This window comes from Chinchilla lanigera, unplaced genomic scaffold (genome assembly GCF_000276665.1).
Source record: "Chinchilla lanigera isolate Chin_1 unplaced genomic scaffold, ChiLan1.0 scaffold00031, whole genome shotgun sequence".
NCBI classification, from domain to species: Eukaryota; Metazoa; Chordata; class Mammalia; order Rodentia; family Chinchillidae; genus Chinchilla; species Chinchilla lanigera.
In genome coordinates this window covers 13,416,238-13,435,810 of record NW_004955432.1, presented here as the reverse complement: position 1 = coordinate 13,435,810, position 19,573 = coordinate 13,416,238, and the positions used below count along the sequence as shown (strand labels likewise).

The 19,573-nt window shown below is 49.9% G+C and overlaps 2 protein-coding genes across 4 annotated transcripts in view; one reads left to right on the top strand and one right to left on the bottom strand.

The window, feature by feature from the left end:
* The first annotated feature begins 1,650 nt into the window (after window positions 1-1,650).
* On the top strand, window positions 1,651-5,979 carry Dlx5 (distal-less homeobox 5). Of its 2 annotated transcripts, none has more exons than XM_005388075.2 (3): window positions 1,651-2,217; window positions 4,167-4,269; window positions 5,292-5,380. In XM_005388075.2, the coding sequence occupies exons 1-2, from the start codon at window positions 1,863-1,865 to the stop codon at window positions 4,256-4,258; spliced, it is 447 nt and encodes a 148-aa protein (XP_005388132.1). In that variant the 5' UTR covers window positions 1,651-1,862; the 3' UTR covers window positions 4,259-4,269; window positions 5,292-5,380. The 2 variants fall into 2 exon arrangements, with proteins under 2 accessions (XP_005388132.1, XP_005388131.1); XM_005388074.2 differs by having other exon boundaries at window positions 1,652-2,217; window positions 4,085-4,269; window positions 5,292-5,979.
* A 9,325-nt stretch (window positions 5,980-15,304) lies between these two features.
* The window catches only part of Dlx6 (distal-less homeobox 6), a 5,468-nt gene continuing 1,199 nt past the window's right edge, over window positions 15,305-19,573 (bottom strand). The window contains exons 2-4 of one of the 2 annotated variants that reach the window (XR_001234676.1): window positions 18,404-18,597; window positions 16,208-16,563; window positions 15,305-16,002 (exon numbers count right to left, since the gene is read on the bottom strand). Coding sequence is in view for 1 of the 2 variants with exons in the window: in XM_005388073.2 (XP_005388130.1) it covers window positions 16,312-16,563; window positions 18,404-18,597 (446 nt within the window). In the remaining variant the exon portion in view is untranslated. Of the gene's footprint in view, window positions 16,564-18,403; window positions 18,598-19,573 lie in introns of both variants that reach the window. The other variant, XM_005388073.2, reaches the window with a different exon arrangement.

Genomic DNA, 19,573 nt, shown 5'->3' with positions numbered 1-19,573 from the left:
TCCAGCTTCTCTATGTGCACTGGCAGTGAAGTTTCTCTCCAAAGGAAGTGTGCTAACAGCTGTGCTTTTCTATGGAGCAGACAGCTGAGGCGGGGTTTATGCACACACTGCTGCTCTGCTTTGAAGTTTGGAGTTCAGGTGTGAGGCTGGCATCTTGCTGGGAGTTGCAACTCTCTCCTTGGTCCTCTTCTGGACCAGGATAGCCCCACTGTCAAAATAAGGCTAAACTAACACTAGACAGCACTCACACAGAAACTCTTTTGGCTGGAGGAGGACGGGGACAGAGGCCAGACAGTCCCATACCAAATATCTGCTCGATCTCTCAAGGTTTTGGCCTTGGATTTCCCAAGGGGAAGATGCAACAGTCCCAAATCAGGACCCAGTTTCTACAGTTGCCTATTTGAGGAGGGCGGACATGGGACAGGGACAGACTTCTTAAATTTCTAACCTCCCCCCCTCGCCCCAGTTGTTTCTTGACTAAAACAAAAGTAGCACATAAGAAAAAATAAACTTCGGGCCGTGTGTACCAAGTGTATAATTCTTGGCTCTTTCTCCCTTTGTATATGAACTAAGATGTTTTCTTGGCACAAAATAAAAGTTGAGAGGGTCCAGGAACCCAGATTTAAGGAGTAGAGAGGAGGAGCCTCCAGGCCCAGGGCCATGGAGTCCTGATGTAAAGTCCTCCTTGGGAGAGGAGAACTACCAAGCACCATCAAGTTCCCCAAGGGCTTGAGACCTGTCTTCCCTTCTCTACCTCCCCACTTGAAGCATAAGAGGTCCTTCCTAGATTCATTCCTCTTTTCAGGAATCTTGACTACTGAATAGCTACAGACCCTTGCTCCAGTGGGTCCCCATAGATGGGACTATGGAACAGAAGTGGGTGGCCAGCTCTTCTAGGAAGCCAGCAAGGCGGATTTAGGGGTGATTCAGTTACTTGTGATTAAAACTGATTTTTAAGTGGGCGGCAAGAACTCCGCTGTTAACAGCTGAATGGGCAGACTTCGTTCTTCGGCATCTCTGGGAATCTTGTCTGAGAGTCTCCTGCAAAAGAAGCGCTTGCCACACTTTTGTATCTTTTTCAAGTTGGAAGTTTTCCACACAAATTGTTACAAATTGCTTTTCCGGCACTCCGCTTTAAAAAAAAAAAAATACTGTTCTTCCTTACTTCTCACCTTCACCTTACATTCCTTCCCTCCTGACTTCAATATCACTGTTCAATTCTACATTCTCCCTTGGTGGAGCCCATGGGGAGTAAGGAAAAGACCATGGAGACCTCATCCCCCACATCCTCCAAACATGCGCTTTTGAGGGCGCTGGTTGGGAAACACAGTCTGCACACATCACAGAGCCGGGTTTTGGGATTTCTGCGTTGTCTTTGGTATTCACTAAAAAAACAGATTGTGAGACCCTCCTCTCCCAGCATAGATCCACGCACGTGCGTGCGCATCTCTCTCTCTCTCTGTCTCTCTCTCTCTCTGTCTCTCTCTCTCTCTCTCTCTCTCTCTCTCTCTCTCTCAAGCAATGCTTTGTTGTGCTAAAACTAGTTGGACGAGTTAGGGTGTTGCTGCTGCTCCTGAGGCCCTGGCCAATGGAACCCGATCCACCCCGCTGTGCGTAAGCGCGCAATTAAGGATTTAACCAAGGCTGTGCTGCGCCTCAGCCAGCAGTCAGCCTGCTGGAGACAGAGCTTCCACGACTCCCCGCCTCCTCCTCGCCGCCGCCGCCGCCGCCTTCTCTCCTCCTCCTCTTCCTCCTCCTCCCTCGCTCCCACAGTCATGTCTGCTTAGACCGGAGCAGCCCCACAGCCAAGTCCGGCAGCAGTCTCCGCCACAGCCGCAGGGACAGCCGCGTCCGCCTCGGCGATGACAGGCGTGTTTGACAGAAGAGTCTCCAGCATCCGATCCGGCGACTTCCCAGCTCCGTTCCAGACGTCTGCAGCCATGCACCACCCGTCTCAGGAATCGCCAACTTTGCCCGAGTCGTCGGCCACCGATTCCGACTACTACAGTCCCACGGGGGGAGCCCCACACGGCTACTGCTCTCCTACCTCGGCTTCCTACGGCAAGGCGCTCAACCCCTACCCGTATCAGTACCACGGCGTGAACGGCTCGGCCGGGAGCTACCCCGCCAAAACTTACGCCGACTACAGCTACGCCAGCCCCTACCACCAGTACGGCGGAGCCTACAACCGCGTCCCGAGTGCCACCAGCCAGCCAGGTACGGGGCGCGGGGCAGATTCAGGGGGACCAGGACTCCGGGCGTGGAGGTGGGTGGCAGATGGGGGACCACGCTGTCCACTGAAGTGGAAGGCACACCCGGAAGCAGGGAGTGGAGGCCGGGACTCTGCAAACACGGGCCCTTGGACCAGCAATGTATGGATTGTTCCTAAAGAACTCTGCGGAGGTCAGACTGTGGTCTCTCCCCTCCCTCCGGCATTCCGATGCCTGGGTCGCTAGATTCTCCCAGCTCGCCTAGCCTGAAAGCCAGCTGAGCTGGAAAGAGAATAGGGGTGGAGAGAAGAAAGAATCAAACAGCCCCGGTGGCGTTTGCGTAATAAAAGGCAGGTTAGTTGTCGGAATTTTTGCAAAGCGTGCTGGTCGGTGCAGTAAGGAGTGGTAGAGACTGGGTCAGCCAGCGTGGTGCCAGTGCCCGACGCGCAAAGATGAGCTGCTAGGGAGTTGGGAGCTGTAGTGCGCCAGAGAAGAGCGAGCCGAAAGCGTTGCGGTTAATCCAAGGCATTTCCAGAAACAAAAAACCATTGAAAGGTGGAGGAGGGTTGTTAGGAGGTCACACTGTTAGAGGGTTCCCCCCCCCCTCGCGCTCTCTCTCTCTCTCTCTCTCTCTCTCTCTCTCTCGCTCGCTCGCTCGCTCTCCATAGGTGCCTAAAATTTGTCTGCCTCCTCCTCCCAGACTTCTTTTTCGTCCACCTTGAAACTTAGAGAGTTTAAGAGGGTTAGTGCACTTGGGCGGTGAGAGAGGCCTGAGGTCTCCTAGGAGAGGTTTTGCTGGGCGAGTTTGATCTCTCTCCACCAACACATTAATAATCCTGCTAATATTAGCATCCCCTACTCCGGCAGAATGGAGACCACAGCCCTCATCCTCCACCCTTCCTCCCCCAGGACACGCGCGCACGCGCGCGCGCGTACACACGCACCCTGGAGAGGCTCTCCACCCTTCGCAGAGCTGTACTACTCTTTGGGAAGGGGGCTTGTGGGTGCGGGGCATGTTTATAAAACACGCGTTGGGAAAGTCTCCCCCAACCTACCTTCTACGTTCATGACAGTGAGAAATTCATGTGGATCCGCCTCCCTTTTGCTACGAAAATATCCCGCCAACTGTTTTTTTTTTAATTTCCTTGCTAAACTTAAAAAGAGCCTCATTCCTTTCACTGTCTCTGTGTTTCGTGCATAAGTGGAAGATTTTTTTTTTTTTTTTTTTTGGCCGAGAGCATACTAAGTCTATTTGTAAAAGAAACCAGACACATCTGTGCCCTCGCAGATCTGCAGTGAGATTATGGGGGCTGCATAATCGGCCCTCTGTCTGTGGCAGCCCCGACCGCTTGCTGCTGAAGTGAAGGAACATAGTTTGCTTGTGGGTCTTTGAACTTTGGAGACCTCGTTTAGCGTCTTCCCAGCCCATGCGTCTGGCCTCTGCGGGCGCCCGAGCAGACGCCGACAGAAGCGGGGTCACGGCCCGGGAGGCATCGGCCGTTCTCGCTCCAGAAGCACAGGGCAACACAGGGTGGGCTTCAGATCAAGTCTGCCACGAGTAGGAATGGCCCAGAGGGCTGAATCCCGCACGCCCAGAAGCTGTGCTGTATGGAGCGCTTTGCAAAAACCTACCTGAATGAACAGAGTAGGAATTAATTAGAAACTACCTGGCTCTGCCATGATTTGGGGAGGGACATAGTTCTGCAGGTTTGGAAAAGCAGAAGTGGTGATAGAAGGAACAAGAGTAAAGATGGGTGGTTTAAAAAAAAAAAAAAAAGCCAGAAACAGAAGCTTCAGGACTGTACGTCAGGCCCTTCTGTAAAAGGGCCATTGTCTGCCCACAAGCTCTAACCTAGTCTGTTTCGATTGTTTAGAAAAAGAAGTGGCCGAGCCCGAGGTGAGGATGGTGAATGGCAAACCAAAGAAAGTTCGTAAACCCAGGACTATTTATTCCAGCTTTCAGCTGGCCGCATTACAGAGAAGGTTTCAGAAGACCCAATACCTCGCCCTGCCAGAACGCGCCGAGCTGGCGGCCTCGCTGGGACTGACGCAGACACAGGTAAACCCTGTCGCCGCCGGGTACCCGGCCTGCCTCGCCTTCGGGCCTGGTAGGGCTGCGCGGTTCGGTCCCGACCGGCTGGAGCCGATTCGATGGTACTCTGGAGACCCACACAGAAAGCCACCAGCCCCCGCGCCCTTCCCTGGATGAGTCAGGCCAGCTGGCGCGGACGCGTGGCGGTGGGGACGGAGGTGTTACGCGCCCTGACTTGGCCCCCTGCCTCGTGCCTCCGGGGGCGCAGGCCAATTTCCTAGGTTGCAAACCCTGGGTGGGTTATTTCTAGACGGTCTCGCAATCTCAACAAGGTGTCTGGTTCTCTTCACACCTCGAAGCCTTCCCAGGGTGAGCAGGGACCGGCGGCCTCGCGGTGGCCTGAAGCGGGCACTTAGAAGGGTCGCGCCCCGCTCCTGCGCAGCTTTGAGCCGCAGCCGCAGCCTGAGGGTCGCGAGGTGGGGGGCGCTGTGGTGTGGGGACATCCTCCCGGATGGTTCCCTTCCATTTTCTCCCATTCCAACCTGCTGGGGCCTAGATAAAGCACAAAGAATGTGCAAGTTGCCGCCCAGCGCTGCAGGCGGATTCTGGCCTGGAGGAGCGGAGGGGAGCAAAGGGAGGCGCGCGGGAGATAAGGAAATCGCTCTTTTCCCTCCGCTCAGGTGCTTAGGGCCGAGCCCACCCACCTTCCCCCCCGGGCACTGCCGCGGTTCGCTGCGCGTTCCCTGCGCCAGGCAGAGGCTTGCAAGCGCGCTCACGCAGCCCCCGCCCGCGTCGCTCTCACCTGCCCTCCAAGACAAAAGACTAAGGCTTGGGGTTGTGCCCTTGCAGGGGCCAGTGCGACCCAGGCGGCCGGGGAGCCCTCCCGGCTTTGCCTAAGGCCCAGCCCTTGGGCCCAAGGGAAGGAGCCGCTAAGGAGATGCCAGGGCCGGGCCATATAGGAGCCGCAAGATGTCTCCAGGCGCGGCCCGAGGAAGGCGCGGGCGACCTCTGAGTGTCCCGGTAACGTGTGCCTTTGTTCCCCCACCCAGGTAAAAATTTGGTTTCAGAACAAAAGATCCAAGATCAAGAAGATCATGAAAAACGGGGAGATGCCCCCGGAGCACAGTCCCAGCTCCAGCGATCCTATGGCGTGTAACTCCCCGCAGTCTCCAGCGGTGTGGGAGCCCCAGGGGTCATCCCGCTCGCTCAGCCACCACCCTCACGCCCACCCTCCGACCTCCAACCAGTCCCCCGCGTCCAGCTACCTGGAGAACTCCGCTTCCTGGTACCCAAGCGCGGCCACCTCAATCAATCCCCACCTGGCGCCGCCCGGCTCCTTACAGCACCCGCTGGCGCTGGCCTCGGGGACGCTCTATTAGATGGGGTGCGCTGTCTTGCAATCCTATTTGGGACTACTGTGTTTTGCTGTTTTAGAAAACCATAAAAGAAAGGAATTCATATGGGGAAGTTTGGAAAATGGAAACAAAAAGATTCATGTGTAAAGCTTTTTTTTTTTTTTGCATGTAAGTTATTGCATTTCAAACGACCCTCCTCCCCTTTTTTTACAAACGAACTTTTTTGCGGAACTGTGGACACTCAAAGGTGCCTTGAAATCTATGACCTCAACTTTTCAAAAGACTTTTTTTTTCAATGTTATTTTAGCCATGTAAATAAATGTAGATAGAGGAATTAAACTGTATATTCTGGATAAATAAAATTATTTCGACCACGAAAGCAGAATGCTTCTGGAAACTGCTTTTTGCCCCGAGGGAACTGGCCAGTGAAGTTTTATGCAGATGGTTAAAGAAAGACAAGCTCAGTAGAGATCTGACAAGGCAAAAAAAGAAAACCAGAGTTGGAGGTTATATGGATACAGACCCGTGTCTGTTGGATGCTCGAGTTTATGTCTACATTGCATTTGTGGCCTGTGTATGGTACTGTCGTGTAATATATATTTAGGTGTTTTTCTGGTCTAACCACAAAACTCGTGTAGATAATGTTAAGTTTAACCCCAAATTGTTTCATGTAGAAGGTAATGCTGGAATCTAAATACATCTCTCCCAATCTACATGTGAGTAAGAAGGGAACAGAAATCCCTCAATAAACCTTCTGAATTCTAAGCTCAAAGCAATTATCCTGGTGGACCGCCCCCCCCATCGGCCTCTGTGTATTGCCAGAGCAATTAGACAAATTACACTCCCTTCAAAGGGAGCGTCCAGAGGTTTGAAATGGGAAAGAAAGAAAAGAAATAGAAATCTCTTATTCCAACCCGATCACATTTTTTTAAAATCTGAAATGTTTGGGGTGTGGCAAATGGTTAAGCCTTAAAGTCCTTTTGTGTATGATTATAAATGTGTTGGAGCGCTTTCAAAAAGAGGAAGACACCGCAGGGATTGAGAACAAAGATAGACCTTAACAGTGGGAGTAGGCAGGTCTTCATCTTCCAGGAGCGGGAACTTCCGGATGGGGAAAGTATTGTAGCCTTGTATTGATTTCATTTCGTGCCAGATAAGGCTCTTAATATAATATCTTTGGCCTTCATTCTCTTTACCATGCTATAGTCAACCTCAAAGGGAGCTCCCTCAGCTTTGATTTTGGTCAGGCAGGTTGTAAATGCTGGGGAATTGAATCTATTTATTGGGATTTCTTGTTTGGAGCAGACGAAGAATGCGATGCTACCTTGGCCTGTATCTTATCTTTCCTCTCACACCCTGCTTGTAGATATCCACAGTGTGACCGGAGCTAGAGCCTGGGTCCAGGGCTGTGCCCTCAGGCCTGAATTGTAGGCGTCTTTCTGGCTGTGCTGTAGTCGCTTGACTCTTATTTCCTTAGGATATCAAGGGAACTGTGTGTTGGAAATTACGAGATGCATGTGAAATATTTTACAGCTAGGAAGTCAGCAGCAGTAAATGTGACAGGAGTCTTGTCGAGCATGGGGGGGATTAGAACATAAAAAATTACATCCTGTCATCTGAGGATTTCTGAGAGATCTGTTCCAGGGTTAGACCTGAAAAGGGGAGCTGTGTGCCCAGAGGAGAATTTACCTGTGTTCGCTCTCCCTCTCTCTTTGGTTCTTCTCTTCCCACAGCCCTTGCGTCTCCTGTATTTCTCTCTTTGCCTTTTTCCTTTCTCTGCAGAAAGGACAGCAAGACTACCAGTTTGGAATGACCTGGGCCTCCAGGAACATACTCTGACAGGCCCGAGGGCAGCACAGCACTGCAGCCTAGTGTGGACCCCTCTTTCACCACCACCCCCAGTGACCTATCGGCTGCATGTCCCAGTTTCCCACTCTGCAAATTCAGCTGAGTAGTCATTTCTTGGAGACATGGCCCAGGGCTAGGCACCTGGGCTGGGGTGGCAAGGTGAGGGCGGCGCCTCATTGTGTTTTCTGCACTGGTGGAGACTAGGCTGGGGAGGGCGGCGAGAGTATCAACTTCCTGTTTTTCTTTCTTCTCTGGCTAGGATTTCGAGAGTCTCCTTTATACCCAAAGCCAGGGCTTTATTTCTAGCGACTTGGGCTGGGGAAAATCCTGAGTTTGAGGTCTGCAAGCGCCTGGCTTTCCACTCTGAGGGGTACCTCTCCCTGCCCCAGGGTATGAGCATCTTTGGGAAGATTGGCCGGGGTCGAAATCACTGCACACGTCCAACATTTCCCACCCACTGGATGCCTGAGTGTCAAGAACGTCCTTGGAAGACACTCTCCCTTTCTGCACGTGGAGAGGGCATTTATTTTTCCAGCCGTCCCTATTACCTTCCTACCCCCGTTACTGGTGGGAAAGTGGGATCCTTCACTGGCTCCAAGTAGCCAGACTGTGCTGAAGGAGGGAGGATTTCACACTCTTCCGGAAATAAGGGAAGTTTTGTCATGACCACCCTCCACACCTAGCTTTGCCGCTGCGTGTTCTTAAGCATACAGAAGCCTGCCTGCAGGACAGCTAGCCCCAACACCTCTTGGACCCAGACTTAGTATCAGGATTCCTTCCCTTGTGATAACCTTCACTCGTCCCTCTTGCAGCACCCTCTTCTCTCACAGGGTACTTAAAAAAAAGCAAAAAAAACTTGATCCTGGAGTCCTGAACAAAAATATTCTGGCAAACCAATCTGCGGCAGGCTTTCCCTGGCACCACAGGGATTCTCCCCAGGGAATTTAACTCCCTGCAGTTTTGGCCCAAGGATGTAAAAATAACAGAAAGTCAGCAAATTCTAAAAGCATCAGTGCCTTTTCTCTGTCTCTCTCTCTCTCTGTCGCCCTCCCTGTCTTCCTCCCTCCTCCCCCACTTTCCCTCTTATCCTCCATTGTTTCTCCCTATGTCTAATATTTATGTGTACTGCTGCTCAGAATATTTCCAAACTGGCCGACCCCACACTTCTGGACTTCGCGCTGGGAATCCCCTCTGCCTACTCCTTCCTATCCCCACCGGCCTAGCTCTCTCATTCACGTGCTTGGAAGCATTCTCGCGCTTTTCAGAGCACACCAAGCCCACTCCAAGATTAATTTTCTTTGCAGTGACCTCTTCTCAGACATCCCAAATACTTCCAACCTCCAACCCCCATCTTCCTACCTCCTGGCAAACCCCAAGGAGGCTCGTGGCAAGCAGAGAGGGCTTTGCGACTCGGCGGTGCCCTGCCAGGCTGCTAGGCCCTCCTGTAAGAGATCAGATAAATTGGCCTTTGTTTGAGGCCCGGGTTGGGCTAGGCAGGCGGCCTTCTGCCCTTTTCTCCCTCTTTTTCCTGGCGGCCACCTCCTTGTGGGACAAGAGGCAGCCTGGGGATCGGGAGAAGCCACATTCCTGTGGGTGCCAGGCGGCTCCAGGGCTGAGCCACAGGGCCTGAGACACACACACAGAGGAACCCGCAGACCTCGCTGCCCTTGATCTAACTCTCTCGCCCGCTCTCCCTCCCTCGCGTCGGGCACCCACCCGGGAGCCTGTCCACCCACACTCGGATCCACCCAGGGCTCGGCCTCGGGCAGGAGCGCGCTGACCCACACAAAGATGCACAGGTACACCCTCCCAAGTGCCAAGGGCCGGACCAGCATCTCCCCGCCCCTGCCAGTCTTTTCTCCCGCCTCTTATCCCACAATCCCAGACGCGCCGGCTGGCCTCCTCTGGCTCCTTTGATCCCCCAGACGCCTCACTGCTCGCGGCGTCCGGGCCGAGCCATTCTGGGAGTCACCCCCGTGCGCCGTGGCCGGGCAGCTCGCGCCTGCCGCCAGCGCGCCCTCGACAGCGCTCAGCCTCCGGAGGGCCCCGCCCGAGGCGCACCGCATGCCCGCTGCAGCCCTGCCCTGGCACTCCCACTGTCCTCAGCTCTTCCTCCTATTCGGAAAGAAGACCTTTAGGACCACCCAGCCACCCCTCCCCGCCCCATCCCCACAACCCCTGGGATCGCGCGCCTCCCACTGGCCACTGGGATCTCGCCACCCTGGACCTCTCCAACCCTGGGGAGGCGCACCCTGAAGGGAAGGGCCCCACGCCAGTGGATCCACTGTCATGCAGCCCTCAACCGAGGCTGCTAGGGAGCTCCCAGCTCCGCGAGGCTTGGGAAGGGGCGCTACCGCTTGCTCTCGCCCTGGGCTCGCGTTCCTAAGTGGCTCTCGGACCGTGCACACGGTACTTGGTTATTTCAAACGGGCCCAGTCGCACCAAACTTTGGACCTCAAACGTAGTCCAAATAGCGGTGGCACATGTGGGATTGGTTAAATGTTTTCTACGCAGCCTTGTCTCTTTCTCTCCCCAACCCTGACGTTTTCTTTTCCTTTTGACAGGCTTTAGATCTCCCAGTGGTGCAGTGCAGAAAGTATACATTGTATCTCCTGCGGGGGCGGGAGGGGGTGAGGAGTTGGGGAAACGTCCCTTTCAATCATCCGGGGCTGCTGGCTGTAATGTAATAAGCTGTTTTATAGGTCGGGCCCTAACGGTGACGCTAGGAACCAAGGGAATTTACATAAGTCTCTCTTGAAAGGAGATGAGAGTCCTGTTCTGCAGCAATTAAATGTTTCTGCTCTTTTGTTCACTTGAACTTCTTATTTACTTCTGATTTATGGGGACCTAAAGGAGTCTTTTTGCCAAAAGCACATGTATTATTGAGTCTGTTCCACATCCTAAACCAAGATTTATATAAAACCGTGAAATGCCACACATTACGACCTTTCACCACAGGAAGAAAAAAAATGGCTTCATAACATCATTCTACCCACAGGCGGGCACATACACACACACACACACACACACACACACACACACACACACACACACACACCCTCTTGGTTTCAGTAACAATTCTCTGTGGAATCTCCACCATACATAATCTATTTTTTTTAAGAAGTGGGTAGTGGTGAAGGACAGTAAACATTTCCTAGGCTATGATTTATTTTAAAGCATTTTTTTTTTCCTTGAAACATGTGAAGACAGACACTGCTACTGGAAGCTTATTGTTACCCAAGGACTATTTCTGCCACTTGCCATTTGCAAGGTGGGGAAGAGAGGGGGCGGGGAAAGAGAGTAGATATGGATTCAACTTTCATCTATAAACAGGGGTCACTAAACAGGGGACATTTCATGATTGGCCTTAAATTCACAGGAGCTAGGAAGCTTGCTTGCCACCCACAGGGTTTGTGGCCCGGCCAGGGCAGCTCCGGGACAGGGGAGGAGATGAGAGGAGGGAAGATGCACACACACTAGCTAGAGGCTGGGAAAGATGCTCAGAACATTCTCTGTGTTCAGGGTGGGAAAATCTGAACTCCTGGGGACAGAAGAGCGTTAGGTACCTTTGGTTAGGAGGTCCCCACCAGGAAACAGATTAGTCTGAGGAGGTCTGCACCAGACCAGAGCTTATTTTCCCAAAAGTAATAGCTGGAATCCCCAGAGGGCTTGGACTGAACCCTACTGTCTCCCAGCCCCTCACTAGCCGCCCGTCTCTCACCCTGTGTCTCTTCGGTCCTCTTCTATTTTAAGTAGACCTTGCTCTTTTAGGTGTATGGTGACATGTAGCAAAAGAATCAACTGGGCTGATTTATATAAAGGTTTGTGAGTTATAGGCCTTATGCCTTTTAATAAATAAGAGCTAATAACAGGATTAAAACCAATAGAAAGCCAAGTCAGCTGGAGAAGACAGCTTCCCATCCAGCTATACTTAATTAGCAGCAATCAATATGTTGTCTGCTAATATCCTCCAAGACTCTCCCTGACTTTTTCTCTGTGCAAGAGGGTGGAGAAGGTGGAGATGGAGCCCAGGAACACTTATAAGCACCCAGGGTGTTCTGCTCTGATGACAAGAGACTGCAAATTCATTTAAGGAAATGTTCATAAACAAGTGACAGGCACACTGTAAAGCAGCTGTTATGGAAACAATAATAAAGCTGACAAATATTCTTTGCTTTGGGGAGGGGCACTTCCTAAAGCAGGAAAATGCTTTGGGAGAGAAGAGAAAGACCAGAGGTTTTAAAACAGAAAGAAAGAAAAAGAAAAATGATTTCAGACTCCAGGCAGCAAGAGCAGCAGACACAGCAGCCCTTGCAAACCCATCCACCCTGCACTATTGAGGATTTAGACACGTAATGCTTCAGACTACTGATTTGCTATTTTCTTAATTCTTGCTCTTCTTTTTCCATATGAATCAAACAGTCTTTTGTCCTTCAGGGTTTGATTTGATCGCTACTGTTCACATTTCACTTTTGTATTTTCCTCTTCCTATACCATTACTCATTGAGTGCCCCGTGAAATTACAATCGTACATTTTCAACTCAGCAACCCATTTGCGGTGCAAAAATAGGGTCTAAATAATGGCTGAATTAGCCCTACTGGACAGTTTCAGATGTAACACTCTGTAATAATTATATTGCAGGCTGGATTAGGATGCTATTATCATAATCTGGACGTTTACAATTATCTGTAATTTGCAAAGATGCGCCAGGTCTTGATTACAGCAGTTTTTTTTTTTTTTTTTTTTGTATCACGCTAACCATCACTAAACAGTGACAGTAATAACAGCTAATTTTGCTGGCAATATAAGAGGTGCTGGGGTGTGCAAACAATTTCACACCTGGATGTGCTCACTCAACCAAGAATATAGAGAAAGAGCTTCTGTCCTGAGACTCAGAAAAATATTCTCCTCTGCTTCGGTTCAGAATAGATTTCTAGACCCTGATCATTGCTTAAGAAGTATTCACTGGGGGTAAGTTTTTATTTCTTGCATACTCCAAGGCATAGTTCATATTTCTCTTCTCATGCTTTCCAACCTATGTGTGTTATTGTTGTAATGTATTGTGGGCTACAACTTTGCTTTCTAGATTTTTAAATTCTGCCCTTTTATCGCCCTTTAAGAGTAAAAGAATTGCTGTTCTGATGAGTAACAGGGTTCCTGTGAGACTGGGCTCCTTCACAACCTGATTTATCTCTCTTGTTTTCTGTGCTGTTGATGTGTTTGGTGCAGTTGGTGACTAGAGACTGTGTAAAGGGCTGGGTTTCTACAAGGTGCAAGGCAGCCTGGGACTCCAAGCTGCAATCTATTTGAGGATAATATTCACAGCTAATCCTAGGTGAATCCACTGAGATCTTTACATGGGGCCAGGATTTTAGATTTTTAGGAGTCCAGAGAGGAACTTAGGGAGTTCCCGGCAGGGCGCCTTCAGAATGACAGGTATGCAGACTTTTGCAAAGCCAGGTGCAGCCTGAATCTCTTGACTTTGCAGCCTCTTGGTCATCCTTCCTCCAGTTAGAAGTTTTCGGGGTGAATGGCCTCTGAAATCCTTCGAAGCTGTTTTCAGGGCCTTTACCTTAAGGTGTGTGTGTGTGTGTGTGTGTGTGTGTGTGTGTGTGTGTGTAGGGGTGAAGCTGGGGGTGGGTATGTGGGTCTCGGAGTTTACTGCTCACAAAGCGCAAACGCTGAGGCCTTGGGGTTGAAGGGGCGCGATTGGCTGAGATGCAAAACCTAGCTACAAAGCCAAGGAAGCTGTCTGGTTTAGGAACGCACCAAGGACTCCGGCTGAAAGCGGTGTTGTTCTATCTATAGATGACGCTGTTTCCTGACCGAGTAGACATTATAAGCAGCTAGAAATGTGGCGCATAGGAGCCTGAGAAATCTTTGGTTTCCCCAGTACAGAAAAAGCCTTTCTTCTACGACAGGCAGGAACCTTTTCAGCAAATTGTCTCCAAAAGATGATGAGACGCTTATTGGCACCAAGGAGAAATTGTCTCCTTCACCCTTACCCAGCCCCCACCCCGTACCTGCAGCTATTTTTTTTTTTTTTTTTTTAAATGGGAAATGTGGTCATAACTCAGCTTTGGAAGTCGAACCCTGCAACCTCCGGGGAAGTTGGAACGTAGGGAGGCGTTGTAGGCAGCGCAACTGGGCGACGCCTTTCGCCCACGCCCCTCCTACCAATCCCTCCCTCGGGGAATCGGTTTACTAGGGGGTCAATACATTCTAAAGAGCAAAAATATTAACTCTTGACGCTCAGAGGATCCAGAGGAAGCCCAGTTCCAAGGACAGTTTTAGGGGGGACTCCTTGGTAGAATTTAATTAAACTCATGTTAAGAGAGAAAGAGCTCGATACAGATACACCACATTAACACCTCCAATACGTTAACATACGTTCGCTGGTTTTCAGAGTCCCATGCATTCAGAGTGGTTTGGCATGTATCTGGTGAATTTTTTTTTTTTAGAGAAAAATTAGTGTTGGTTTCGATGTATGGTAGCTTTCCCTCTAACGTAATTTGAATAATTCAGCAAAGCCCCGCTACCAGCTGTACATCTGCAGCCTTCTTCTATTCTTTTCAGCATTATAATTTTGGTTAATTTTCAATTTTAGGTCCTACGTCTCTGCAATTTGTGTATGAATAACAGAATAATTTCCCTCTTTTGTTTCGCCTTTCCTGTTCCTGAATCTAAATAAAGATGGCTTTTTAGTATTAAAAGTGGAAGAAAATTACAGGTAATTATCTTTGACGGTAAAAACGCTGTAATCAGCGGGCTACATGAAAAATTACTCTAATTATGGCTGCATTTAAGAGAATGGAAAAAAACCTTCTTGTGGATAAAAACCTTAAATTGTCCCCAATGTCTGCTTCAAATTGGATGGCACTGCAGCTGGAGGCTTTGTTCAGAATTGATCCTGGGGAGCTACGAACCCAAAGTTTCACAGTAGGAAGGGGGAAAAAAGAAAAGAAAACATTTTTCCTAATGTAACAATGCGAATGCTAGAAAATGACAAGACTGATCCGTTTTAAACCATTCTGAAGACTGACTGAGCGTGGAAGTTGCTCAACAAAAAAAGGAACGGGTATATTGGTAAGTAGTCTTTGCTTTGTGTCTAATTATAGTGACTGTCCTTTTGCACGACTGTATGTCGCTGTCATTATATGGAGCACTCTGAGTATCTCTATTGACTTCTGATAAATGGCTCAGTGGTTTCAAGGTTCATAATTTGAAGGATGCCCAGGTCTGTAGCCATTAATTCTCACAGTATGGGGTTTCCTGCTTGTATGACGAAAGGACTTTTCATTTTCATTATTTCTTTGCTTTCTATCCGATCGGAAGGATGTATTTCATCCAGGATCGTACATTTTTCCTACCTAGCTAGCTTGCAATGGGTTTTAAACATTAAATAGGCATCACTGTGCACTTTACTGTTTTTTCTTTATTCTTTCCTTTTTTCATTAAAAATTGCCTCCAAACAATGATAAATACAGCTGTATCATTTTGGCTGGGAAAAGAGAAAGGGGAGCGCTCAGTTTGGTACTAGACACTACTGGCTATCTGGAGGTAAACCTGGGAGTAGAGCTCATTCTAGTATTTAAAGAGAATAGATAAATGTTTAGAAATTACAATTAAAAATTTACATGTAAAAGAAAGCTGAGAAAACACCCATGGTGCATGGTGAAATACTTAAGACAGGCTAGAAGTGCAAAGTGACATCTTTTCAGGCACTTGATTTTTATATATAGATAGGGCTTCCCATATTAGAAAATAGAATTTTTTTAAGAGTGATAGAAAATAGGAGGGGAGGGAGGAAAAGGGAGGAGGAGAGAGACAGAACCACACAGAGAAATATACAAGACACTCCCAGCATTTTGTGGCTTTTACTCCATATATGAAAGAAGACAAAAACATACAAAGTATATATACAACTAAAATTCAACAATATATACAGAAATGTTTCTTGATATAAACGTCCCTATTAGCTTAGTGAATGCCACCAATTCACCTAGTAAAGGTGTCAAAGCAACACAATGGTGATTTTGGTTGTTTCCTCTGTCTTTCCTGATTGCAGTTCAAGGTTTGGGGGTGGGGTAGGGAAGGAGCCTTTTGCTTGTTGTCGTTTGCATTTTAAATGAATCATCATTTCTGGTCATTGCATTTTGATAAACATGCAGCATTCCTCTTGTGGCAATATTCTAATTTTACAGCCGATTCTTCCTTTTTCTTTAGAGAAGGGTTGTTATGTGAGGGTTTATTTTCTTTTTCTTTTTCTCTTGTGTCAGTCTGGGATTAGTAAATAAAAATGAAGGAGTCCAAAAATGCTTCTCTTTCATCATGAAATGTCTTAAGCTCATTAAACATGTAAAAATGCTGCCATGTTTGTGCAGATTCTTCTGGTGGGGAGAAATGTCTGTTTAAAAAAAGTCATTTTGGTGGATACTCCCAAAGAGAAGAGGCGGCTCAGAGCCTGAATCCCAAGGGGTAAGGGAAAATATCCTTACAGTGAGGGGTTTTCGGAGCGCTGGCATAGAAACTAGTCTCTCTCCTCTTTCTCTCTCTCTGAAATGCAAGATAAATTACTAAGGTTGCTCAAGGAAGAAGGCAGTTGAGGAAAGGATAGAAAGTAAAGCGGGAAAAAGAAAGAATGAATGAGAAGTGAGAAAAGGAGGGGTAGAAGGGAGAAAAAGAGAAGAGGGGGTGAAGGGAGAGAGAGAGATACAGAGAGACAGAGAGAAAAGCCCAGCCAGCTTCCGGCCACACATACAAGTTCTCCTGAGCCTGCTCCTTCGGCTTGGTTCGGCAGACACAAGCAGGTCCAGGGTCTTCCTTGTCTTGTTTAGGCATTCCCCTTGTGTCCCCTCTGACAACTCACATCATCTGGGGTCTCTGCATCGTGTCTTGGTGTGGTGAGGAGTACCAGTGCGAATAGCCGGGCATGTAGCTGTTAGGGGGCATGCTGACGCCCTTGGCAGAGGCAGAAACGTCCCACACTGGAGGCAGCGCTGGCGAGCGTGGTGACAGGGCTGCGGAGCCTGGCAGGGGGTCGCTCTCATGCGGGTTACTGCCCTGCTTCAGCAGCTTCTTAAACTTAGAGCGCTTGTTCTGAAACCATATCTTCACCTGGAAAAAACGCAGCAATCATTAGGCCTGATAAACCAGTGTCGGTAGTGTGGCTACAGGTTTAAGAAGCAACGTGGGGGCGGGGACCCACCGCACCAAGAGACCAAGTCCTACCTTCCTCTTCCTCTTCCTCTTTCTAGCCACCTCCAAGCTCCACTCCCAACCTACAAAGAGGTATCTTGTCTCCATACCTAAAACCCTCATGATTCTTGAGTTAGATACTATCCTGTGTTTAAAGCATAAACCTAAGTGGGAATAACATGAGACAGTGAAGGAGAGAAATGGGTCCAAAATTTGATGAAGGACTTTTGAAATGAGTGCTTTCCATATCGAAGCCATACAATTGCATGTCTGTTTTTCTATTTGCCAGTCACCAAAGCTGGCATCTGTATGCCTGTACAATGAGCAAAGGACTATGAATAGCTGGAAGCCTTTATATTTATAATCAAAGACCTTGAACAGACCTAGGTGTTTGGTGCCCATTGTCATAGACGCTGCGTGGGGCATCTTTCTCCAGACATAAATATAACCCCACAGTCCTGCAGGCATTGAGGACTACACTTTCCCCCTTCCTCTACTTTGTACATTGCTTGGTCAAACTGGAGTCCACAATGATAACATGATTATTAGTGTAGTCACTAAAAAGTAAAAGATTTCTGAAAACTGAACATGAACTAGGACTCTGGGATAGGAGTATATGTAGGCCGACATCCCAGATCTACTTTATTTGAAGAAGAAAAGTCTATGGTACATCTTTCTTTACCTTTCAAATCCCTGGAATCTGCTTTTGCAAGAATAATACAAGTCACTGAGTAGCTGGTATCACTTCACGCCAAAGTCCCAATATTTTCAGTGGCGATATGGCAAGAGAGAGCACAAGCTAACCTGGAAAGAACTGCTTACAAGCATGTACTTTAAGGTACCACATTACCAGTTCTGAGCAAGCACCTCATAAACCCTCAAGTTCCCCTGCTGAATGCAGATCATCCACCTCAGATGAGGCCTGCTACCCCATGCAACTAAATTAATTGACAAGGACAAAAAACGACAGGTGAGACAGGTGACTCAAGCCTGGCTTTTTGAGCAGGGTCCTAATACACCCACCTAAGCCCCTTCCTGTGAGGCATCTTTCACATGAGTAGGGCTGAAGAACTTCAGCAACTGTATGTCCCTGTGGCTAGAATTTGGAGAGTAGCTGTTTTTGATCTTCAGCTCTGCCACGGGCCCCAAGTCCCCTGCTCCAGAGAGGTCCCTCAGCCTGCACCAGCCCATCCCCCAGGACGATTTAACCACTGAGGTTAGGGCAATCTAGGAAATCCTAGGACAAACAATTCACACGTTGGTGCTGTTACTGTCCCCTTTGGAGCCTACTCTATTATAATCCCTTCATTCTGCTTTATAATTTTTCTTTCTCTGTCAAGGAGTGGAAATTTTTATTAGTTCCTAAGGCCACAAAAGTATCCTTAAGAAAGGTGGGCCTTATCTTGCCTACTAGCCTGTGTTTTTTTTTTCTTCTTCTTCTTTTTCTTCTTCTTCTACACGATTGTTCTCTTTCCTGTTGTTCTGCTCTGGAATAGGATTTGAATGAATTATGAGTTTTGTTGCCAATGGAAGCTAGGCTGGGGCAGGGTCGCAGAGGGTGGGACAGATGTGTAAATCCAATCCAGTATTCAATACCAGGTTATTTATTCCACACGGTGTGATTCCCAAGAAACTGTACAAGTGGAGCAAAGGCATTTGTCATTAAGCTCTTTCATCCTTAGTTGACTAGGCCAAGATTCCTGCCGGATCTGCAAGGTGGGCCAGCATTTCAGGGATTTTCGGGCTTCTCGGGAATTACCTGTGTTTGTGTCAGTCCTAAGGAAGCTGCCAGTTCGGCTCTCTCGGGAAGGGCCAGGTACTGAGTCTGCTGAAAACGGTGGTTTAGAGCCTGGAGCTGGAGGCTGGAATAAATGGTCCGAGGCTTCCGAATCTTTTTCCCTTTCCCATTGAACCTGATTTCCCCGTTTTCAATCACTGTAGTTTTTTGTTGATCTGTAAGCAAAACAAAAACAAAAACAAAAATACACACACAGAGGAACGGTCACCAGTGAGGCTGCTGCTGCTGCTGCTGCTGCCGGCTCCCTGGGCGGCTGGCTGGGCCTGGGCCGGGGCTATCAAGGTTTCCTAGAAGTACCCCCTCACCGCCCAGCCCTCTCCGGGTGCACTGTTCCCCTGTGCTCCCAGCGGCTGCCTCGCTTCTCCCCGTCTCGGGCCCTAACAATGCCCGGTGGCTGGACGGAGGAAGCAGCGGGTCCTCGGTCCCCTTCGCCGCAGCGGTTACGGCGCCGGTGGCTTTCTGGGGCGCGCGGCGCGGCCAGGCGTCCGCTCTCCGGCTGAGTGGAGCTCGCTGCGTGTCCTTACAGTCCCCGAGGCTGTGCTCGAGCCACCCGGGTGTTTAGGAGGCCGGTTGCCTTGCTGTCACCAGCCCCAAGCCCAGCGCATCAAGCCCCTCTGGCGTATTCAAAACGATTCTGCCGAGACGGACCAAACCCCCAAACCACACAACCGCAAGGCGCTCAGACCAGCCCGGGAGCAGGCTGCGCCTCTCCGGACAGCTCAGCCCGGGGGCGCGGAAAGCCTCAGCCCGAGGGCCTCCGCTTCGCCTCCGCGAACAAAGGAGCAGCCAACACCGTACCCCACGCCCCGAAGGAAGGGGCCGAGGCCGGCCGGGGTGGGGTGGGGGGAGCCGCAGCGTCGCCGAGAAGAGCCGTACTGTCACCGGCGTGACAGAGCCGCTGGCCACCAGCTTTCCTCCAAGTGACCGGGGCGCACGGCCGCCCCACGCGGAGTAGGCCGGCGCCTGGCCGGCGAGGGCTGGGAAGCCCGACACACTCCCCAGTTCGGGCCCAGCCCGTCCCCGCACACTCCTGGCACACTCGGGCTGCGGCCGCGGGGAAGAAGCCCGGCGAGGGGCGCGCGGACGCCGCGGTGCGGGGATCGCAGCGCGGGCCGGCGGGGAACGACGTCT